Source organism: Eurytemora carolleeae, unplaced genomic scaffold (genome assembly GCF_000591075.1).
Source record: "Eurytemora carolleeae unplaced genomic scaffold, Eaff_2.0 scaffold38, whole genome shotgun sequence".
Lineage (NCBI taxonomy): Eukaryota > Metazoa > Arthropoda > Copepoda > Calanoida > Temoridae > Eurytemora > Eurytemora carolleeae.
The window spans coordinates 291,252-301,024 of record NW_019396060.1 but is presented as its reverse complement, the minus strand read 5'-3'; the positions used below and the strand labels follow the sequence as shown (position 1 = coordinate 301,024).

At 34.4% G+C, this 9,773-nt stretch overlaps 1 protein-coding gene across 1 annotated transcript; it reads left to right on the top strand.

Annotated features, from left to right (window-relative positions):
- The first annotated feature begins 5,442 nt into the window (after positions 1–5,442).
- Positions 5,443–8,581, top strand: LOC111708480 (carbonic anhydrase 13). The gene is made up of 7 exons (XM_023481872.1): positions 5,443–5,700; positions 5,953–6,078; positions 6,437–6,735; positions 7,414–7,560; positions 7,615–7,789; positions 7,854–8,093; positions 8,275–8,581. The coding sequence occupies exons 1-7, from the start codon at positions 5,498–5,500 to the stop codon at positions 8,453–8,455; spliced, it is 1,371 nt and encodes a 456-aa protein (XP_023337640.1). The 5' UTR covers positions 5,443–5,497; the 3' UTR covers positions 8,456–8,581.
- The last annotated feature ends 1,192 nt before the right edge of the window (positions 8,582–9,773 follow it).

Sequence of the window (9,773 nt, the reverse complement as noted above, 5' to 3'; positions counted from 1 at the left end):
CAGCCCCTCCCCCTCTGGCCCATCGGTACTTGAATAGTTTTTCGCCGACCTCCTCTCATTCGATGTTTTTTTTTTATAAATTCAATGGGTTAGAATCCTCCTCTTTACAATGTTTTTATGGTTTGACATTTCTGTATACACTTCTTCATATCAAGTTCTTGTTTGACATTTCTGTATACACTTCTTTATATCAAGTTCTTGTTTGACATTTCTGTATACACTTCTTTATATCAAGATCTTGTTTGACATTTTTGTATACACTTCTTTATTTCAAGTTCTTATTTGACATTTCTGTATACACTTCTTTATATCAAGTTCTTGTTTGACATTTCTGTATACACTTCTTTATATCAAGTTCTTGTTTGACACATCTGTGAACACTTCTTTATATCAAGATCTTGTTTGACATTTTTGTATACACTTCTTCATATCAAGTTCTTGTTTGACATTTCTGTATACACTTCTTTATATCAAGTTCTTGTTTGACACATCTGTGAACACTTCTTTAAATCAAGATCTTGTTTGACATTTTTGTATACACTTCTTTGTATCAAGTTCTTGTTTGACATTTCTGTGTACACTTCTTTATATCAAGATCTTGTTTGACATTTCTGTAAACACTTCTTTATATCAAGTTCTTGTTTGACATTTTTGTATACACTTCTTTATTTCAAGTTCTTATTTGACATTTCTGTATACGAAAATTTTAATTAACTTTAATTAAATGAAATTGCTATTGCTAATCAAAAAAAAAATTTCTAATCCTTATACTTTTGCAACCTGATGTCGTGAACCATTTATATTTCAAACTTTCAATTATATTATTCAAATTGTCTCAGTTTTACATAGAACAGGTTTACTTTACGAGGGACATAGGGATTAGAACAGTAGAGTTTGTTACGAGTGTTGAGTTCCTATGTGATCATATAAATATTGCTATAGATATGTTCTATGCCAATACTTTTGAATTTCATAATATTTCCTTGCAATAGATTACAGATAGAATTCAATGCATTTTACTTTTTGCCGATACAAAACGTAGCACAACAATATATCTATACAGACGGATTAAAACATCAAGAAAATTACTCTTTCATTCAGATCCGCTCCAGCCTTTGATTAGCGGAGAAATCTCATCACTCCGTCCATGGCGTGGAAATTCAATTAATGTCAACTTGAAATTTAGATCGACCAGGATCCTCCCCCTTCAATACTCAACCCGGAGAACAATCTAAATTCTAGTTGAAGAGATCCGAACCTACAATTTATACACTCAATTTCTCCCCATCAGGTCATTGACAGAAGACAAAGGATGCAGATTCATTAAAATTCAGGCAGTTGGGTCCCGCCTGGGCAGTATAACCAGCCTATTGGTTGCCTGGTACTGATGCCCTGTCTCCAGCCGAGAGATACCATCTAACTCCAGAATGAAAGGGGTTTGTGTGAGAAGTATAGAGGGCCTAGAGGTTGAGAGAAGTAAGAATATTTGCCAAGAACGGAAAAGAAAGGGATTGGATGCAAAGAACGCGACCGTGGGTGGTAGGATGAAAGATGGGAAGGGATTGGATGCAAAGAACGCGCGTGTGGTGGTGGTGGGATGGGAGATGGGAAGGGATTAGATCCAAAGAACGTGTGGAGTGGTAGGATGGGAGATGGGAAGGGGTTGGATGCAAAGAACGTGTGAGGTGGTAGGATGGGAGATGGCAAGGGGTTGGATGCAAAGAACGTGTGAGGTGGTAGGATAGAAGATGGGAAGGGATTGGATGCAAAGAACGTGTGGGTTGTTAGGATGGGAGATGAGAAGGGATTGGATGCAAAGAACGTTTTCAGATGGTAGGATGGGAGACGGGGAGGGGTTGGATTATAAAAAACGCGCGTGTAGGGGCGGTTGGATGGAAGATGGGAGGGGATTTGATGCAAAGAACATGAGGGGTGGTAGGACGGGAGATGGGAGGGGATTTGATGCAAAGAACGTGTAGGGGTGGTTGGATGGGAGATGGGAAGGGTTGGATCATGGATGCAAAAACGTGTAGGGGTGGTAGGATTGAAGTTTTATATAAGTTCCTTGAGGCTTTATGTTGTAGAGACAATGAAGAATATCCTTATGGGGCGCCGTTGTGAATTAAACATGCCACTCATGGAAGGTTACTTGGAAATACCTCTACAGTCTACAGTCCCCTTGAATTATAATTATAAAGGAAAAAATATTAATTTGTATACGTGATTTATATCAATAAATATACACCTGGACAATAATAATGTAGAAGAATATAAAAGTAAGACATAAATATAGAAGGATGAATGGGCAGATGAACTAATTGCCCATGAGGGTACAATAATGTCAAATCCTGACACCAAATTATCCCTTTCTTTCCTTCCACTGTCCAAACTGTCATAACTTCCTCATCTCATCTAGCTCTACATCTACTCTCGATCTATATAGATATATAGATATATAGATATATAGATATTCTCTCTTATCCTTCTATCCTGTTTTTATACTTCTATACTTCTCATATTCTCCTTTTTATCAATCTATTCTTCTCTTTCATCCTTTTATCCTTCTTTTTTTACTTCTATACTTCTCATATTCTCCTTTTTATCTATCTATTCTTATTTTTCATCCTTTTATCCATCTTTTTGCTCTTATAAACTTCTCTATGCTTCTTTTTATCTATCTATTCTTATTTTTCATCCTTTTATCCATCTTTTTAATACTTATATACTTCTCATATTCTCCTTTTTATCCATCTATTCTTCTCTTCTATCCTTTTATCCATTTTTTATACTTCTATACTTCTCATGTTCTCCTTTTTATCCATCTATTCTTCTTTTTCATCCTTTTATCCATCTTTTTTATTCTTCTATACTTCTCTATCCTTCTTTTTATCCATATATTCTTCTTTTTCATCTTTTCATCCATCTTTTTTATACTTCTATCCTTCTCTTTCATTCTTCTATCCTTCTCTCTTATCCTTCTACCCTTTTTTATCCTTCTATTTTTCTCTTTTATCAATATATTTACCCTTCTCTTTTAACCTTCTTTCCTTCTCTTCTAATTCTTCGAATCCTTCTTTACTGTTTCTTCGAATCCTTCCATAACTTTTTTTCATTTTCAGACATTTTTATAAATGAAATTTTAAAAATATTTTTGCAGGTTATGGTGTTATAATTTAAGTGGATCAAGAAGTCATTATTCGTTTATAAACGTTTGAGGAAATCTTGATGTTAAGAGTAAAGAAGTTTTTAACGCAAACATAAATAAATACTAATATTGATGGAGGTTTTAGAGCTAAGAGAGGTGATAATGTCAATCTTTAAGTTAAAAACGTCGATTAGAAAAGGTCCGAATGTCACGATTAAAGGTCAAAATGTCAGGGTTAGATGGTAAAGGGTTGTGTTTCTCTGCCTACGTGTGGGTTTGTATCACAGTTCCATTTTACGGTTGATGAGAAGCGAGATATTTGAAAGAAACACGACACAAACTTGAAATAATTACTTTTAAATATATTTACTCTCAAACATATTGTTTTTATTTAACCCGTCATACTCAATTATACAAAACTAGGTTTTAACAGATGTTTTTTTTATCGCATATCTTTGGATACGTGTACAGTCTCCGTTTTATTATAGTAGGAAACAAAACAAAATTATAAAATTTTAAGTTTTTAAAACGACCCATTTTTATTTGCCGGTTACAATTTAAAAGGATAAATATTTTATTTTATGATAGAGATAGATTGGCGCTGCGGCTAGGATACGGCATGAAATCCTTCCAAATTATTTGCATACATTACTAAATACCCATATCAAAACATAGCTGTATAGTTTATACCTTCACGTATTAAGGCTGGCAGTAAACCATGTGAAAATTATTGTTGGATCCTTGAATACCACAATATCACATGATTGGTATATCCTGTGACACCCGGAGTAACCTCTCTATCATCTAACCGTCAATTCTGTCAACCCACATGTAATATTCATCAATTCCTCCTCGCAACATTACAATTTCCTCACCAATATTAAATTGATATGAGTTTAGGATTAAGTATTTGGTGTGAACTAAAGCCAAATTCACAATTTAAATAAAAATGATTTTTTACTGCATAGAGATTAGAGACATTTTTAGGGTACTTACTAGTTACTGGACACTGAAAATTAACTCTCAATATGCCATTCCTGTCAAGCTGTGGACAGTATAGGTGTTGGTTTAACAAGGAGATTGGATCTTATCCGACCAGATCTCTTGTAAACCCTCCTTGTCTTCTGTCAACAACCTGGAGAAGATTGTAAAACATTATCCGTCCCAACCTCAATCAGCCAGGATAATCAATTCCTAAACCAGGGGGAGGGGGGGGGGGGGGGAGCAAAATATTCAGTACTCCGGATAGCTTTTGCAAAAAATCAGTTTGATCATTGATGTAAGAGAAATAAGGAGTTGAAATAAGAATTTTACTCATATCAGGTTATTGTGCTGGTTATATTGTGTGCTTATCTCGACCCTGAGAAGGTTTGAAGGAAAGGGATGGGGGGGGGGGAGCTATAGCTTGATATTCGTGAACAAATCTCATATTTCTAATTTACAGAGGTCATACTACATAGTATCTTGGACAAATGTGTAATACAAACACTAATTTAATTTCAAATTAGCAGCCCCCCCCCCATCCCTTCTTATCTCGCCGATCCCACTTTCATACCCTCACTCTGAACGTACAAGGAGCACCCTGACTTACACTCCTCTCATGGATATCCGATTTCACCAAACCCTTTAATATGTCAGACTGACTGATCACCTCCCCCTGACCGGCCATATGTCTGTGTCGGTCAACGGGAACATGGAAGTCAATTAACCGGGTGACAAACAACAAATTGTTGGCTGTGGTCAGGAAATTGGAATCCGAAAATAATTGGTTGGACACCTGCAGATTAGGATATTATGCTCAAACAGAAAGTATATTGATGCAGTACCGATGAAAATAGATTTTCTCGATTGATTTTTAGAGAGAGAGGGGGGGGGAAGGAGAGGAGGAATTTTCAGAAAAAAAGAACAAAATTTCATATATAACATGATGAAGGAAAACAACAAAACTATTCTATATCTGATAATTCCAAACCACATTGATCATTTGTCAAAGTTCTCATCATACTCATACCAAAATGGATCGTTTTTCAAACCAGAAGTCGGTTGTGTGACCATGACTTGGTGGAAGGGGGTGGACGGTGGGTGGAGAGAAGGTGAAAGGTGGAAAAGGGAGCAAAGAGTTCAAACATCAAATCACAGATCGTGACATCCCTAAAATTGAATCAAATTCACACTCAACACTCAACCATTATTCACAAAATACAGTTTTTAATCGGAAAATGGTAAAATTGTAGTCTTTCATAAGAAAGTAAGTAAAATGTTTCAGGATATTTATGTTTGAAATGCGCGAAATAGTTACACAAAAATCCGCAATCTTTTTAAATTTGAAAAAAGCAATTGCTAGATATCAAAATGTCACTTTTACCAGGAACAAAAGCTCCAGGGTTTCAGACAATTTGTTTCGAAAATGGTGGATTCAGTGAGTTGGGTTCAAAGGACTTGGTCGGATCTTGGACCGTATTATTCTTTTATCCCATGGATTTCGGCCATATTGCTGCCAGTGAGATTCTGGAATTGGAAAAAGTGAGAAAAAATCTGCATCACCTCGGCTGCAGGTATGAATCACTATTATTTTGAGGGTTTTCTTTTTTTATATAAAGGAATTGAGTTTTTGCCACAACCTCAAATTTTCTAATTTCTATATCTCTGCAACCAGTTGGTATAAACCTTTGATATTTCAAACTTAGATTATATGATATAACAGAATTAATAGTTTGAAATATCTAATGTCTACGACATTTGGTTTCCAAGATATAGGAATAAGAATATTTGAGTTTGTGGCAAAAACTCAGTTCCTTTCATTCTAGGATTGTTTGTGTATCGCGAGACAGTGTAGTTGTGCATGAACAATTTGAAAGGCAACTTAGATCGCACGGCGGGGTGCATGGAATTTCATTTCCCCTTCTAGAAGATCTTTCTGAAGATATTTCAAGGTATACGATAGAACAAAATTGAGACTTATATGATTTTTTAACACGAACATAGTTGTTTTTAAAGTTTTGATTGACGAATTAGGAACACCTCCTTTTGACACTTTGGCATAAAGGTGCTGATTTTGGATATTTGTAAAAAGATGCAGCTTCTACTTTTCACGTTTTGACATGTAATTTCTGTATTTGCTGATGCCTAAATTAATTAAATGACCACTATTATTGAATGGTTACGTGGGCGGTTGCTGTTATAATTCGGGTTTGAACTGGATATCAAGACTCGATCAAATTCATTAATAGATTTTTGACCTTTTGGGTTGTTTGTATATAATGTAACATGCGAAAAAAGAAAAATGTTTAGTAACTACGGAATGCTAAAAGAAGAGGACGGATACACGTTCAGAGGATATTACATCTTGAACCCGGACGGGATTGTTAGAGCTAGAGTAGCAGCAGATCTACCAGTTGGTTTATACATTCCGGAGATTCTGAGACAGGTTGAGTTACTCGTCCAGAGGGAGAACAAGGAGCTGAACGATCATCATGTTTTGGAGAACGTTATTGAACCTTTAAAAAATTCGGCGGGTATTCTGGTGTCGGACAGTGTATACTATGCAAAGTATATTCTTTGCGGAGAAAACTATCCAATATATTCTACAGGTAACAAAACATTTTAGCACAATATATATAAATTTATATATTCTAGGAACCCAGCTTTTTCCGATAACTAACTTTTCCCTACTCAGTCTAGAACTTTTAAATTAGTCTACATTCTCGTGGTTCCAACGAGTTCCCCAATCAAAATTTGAGGGAAATCGGTCCAGAGCATAGTTTTAAGTTATGATAGGGCATCCAAACAAACAAACAGTTAACCAACAGAGATTACGTCTTAACATATTTCGATATACTCAATATGGAAAGGTATTTTTTTGTGTTTTCATTTTAAAAATTTTATATTCGATAAACCAACCTGTTTATGTTAACATTTTTCGGTTGGTCGCCTCTGGTAAAATGTTGATTTTCATTTTCATCAGTTTGACTTTTTACTCATGTAAAACTTCAAATTTTTCTTTTTCACAATTAGGGTTGATTTAGTATGGGACGATATTTGGGATTGGTTGAGTATGGGACGATGTTTGGGGTTGGTTGAGTATGTGAAATTGTTTGGGTTTGGTTGAGTATGGGACATTGTTTGGGTTTGGTCGAGAATAGTACATTGTTTGGGTTTGGTTGTGAATGGTTCATTGTTTGGGTTTGGTTAAGTATGGGACATTGTTTGGGATGGGTTGAGAATGGGCTTTCTTGAGTTTAGAAATTATTGACAGATTTTTATTCAAGGATTCAAACAGTCCCCGATTGATATTGCTGTTAGTTCGACGGAAGAAGATGATGAGATTTATCCTTTAAAGTTTAGTTATGCAAATCCTTGGAAGGAAGCAGCCATCCTTAAACTCAAGATTTTACCTACTAGAGTAGTAAACAAAGGTAAACTTACGCTCTCGCCAAACTTTTTTTTAAATATTAAAAAATATATTTCAGGGATAGGATGGGAGATCCCTTTAACAGATGGTTCCCAGTTTCATGTATTTGATGGTCCGTTCGGTACCTCGGAGTATAAACTATTCAAGGTGCATGCACACTGGGGAACCAGTGAACACTCTGTAGATGGAAAACTATACAGTGGTGAACTACACTTTCTTCATTACAATATCAGGTTATATCAATAGAAACATAAAAACCTTTTGTGATTTAGTTTTTTATTTAACGTGGATATTCAGGTATAAAGATCAAATGGATGCATTCAATCACAAGGGTGGATACGCTATTGTAGCAATCTTCCTTCAGGAGAACAATGAAACCTTCAACCATGAGCTGGAGAAGATTGCTGAGGTTCTACCGATGATAAGAGAGAGAGGAAAGGAAACTGAAACCTCTACTCCTGTAGATCTGGATAAACTACTCCCTGAGTCTACAGATTACTTTACTTACTCTGGAAGCTTAACCCAACCTGACTACAGGTATTCTTATATACAGAATAACTGGATAAAACAATGGGAACTATTAAAGGGTTTTACAAAGAGTAGTTAATCATATCAAATTCATTTACTAATTTACATCAGAAGATTTAAAATTTATAAATTCAAGTTTGCTTCTTAAACGGTTTCATTTTTTTCTCATATTAATAATTTTATTTTCCAGGGAGATAGTTACCTGGGTTGTCCTGATGAACCCTATAAATATCTCCTCATCAGCTCTAGCTGCTATGAAGACTATGAGCTACGGTAGTCTCCAGGATAGGTTGGTTATCAATACAGTCCGACCTAGATGTGAGAAGGGAACTAGAGTTGTTAGAAGATTCATCCAGGGAGACAAAAACTAGAAACCTAGCTTCCATACTTGGTGGTTGATAATAGGATTATACTGCATACAGAAGCACAATTATACTAAATTTAAAGTTCCATGTTTATGATTTGTTTCTAAAATAAATTTAGATGATAAGTAACTATTTTATCCTGGACATTTATTTTATTTTTCTAATCCAATCTATTCTTTAAAAAGAGATCGCGTATTTAACATGTTTTAACTTAAAACCAAAAAAAAAGTATAAGATGCTACAGAAGAAATATCCCACTTTTAGTTTTAAATAATGTTAAGGATTTGATAAAGATGAATCAATATTATGTTTGTGCCTCACTGCACAAGTAAACTGTATGTTTATTAGAATATATACTGGGATGGGTGGCAAAAACTAAATTGCTGTGAAATTGTCACACAGAGTCAATGCATCATCATTATCAGTCCCTGACAATTTTGCACACAAACATTACAAATAGTCGACTTGTAAACCCTTTGAGCATATCTATCTATCTTTCAACCGTAGCAAGATTTTATTCAAATACTCTGGTTACGTTTGCAAAACTACGATAGTAAAACTATATGTCATTTCCATTTAATATCTGATATGTTTCATAATTGTAGAGTGTAGGGTGTACACTGTACAGTATAAACCCTACACTACCCAATATAACTGTTATGTGATTATAGTAACGAATATTTGTGTTGTTATATCAGGAAGTTTCCAGGTCTATATCTTTCTAAACCTATCCATCATATATAAATAGTAGAATATACGCCTATTCAGAGACAATTCAATATTATCATGGGAACATTACAGGAGCTTACAGTATACTTAGATTTATAATGGCGGTGTTTTAAATCATGTTTTTAGTTCATTTCTTTTATCCAGATATACTTTATTCCTGAATTTTTGTGATATTGTCATTATTTCATTAATATTTTTAATATTCAAGTAAAAAATTTTCAATTTGAACAAAACCGGTAAGCTTAATTTTTCTGAATAGTTTTCATATAAAGATACTGGATGTTTTTGAAAAATCTCTGATTTTCTAATCCCTTTATGTTTGCAACCTGATGTCGAAGATCTTTTAATTTTAAATTTATGAATTCTGTTAGTTCAAATATTCTCATGTTAGGTTGCAAATATATAAGGATTAGACTATTTGCAGTTGTCGCAAAACTCCGCTTCTTTGTAAATCAATTATATGGTTTTAATTATAATTAGTGAAAGGATGGAAAAGTCATAATGATTTTTTGATGGTTAGTTTAAACAGTTAAAACGAAGAATTTGAATAGTTTTTAATAGAAAGTAAAACCATTTTTATGGATAGTTTAAACAG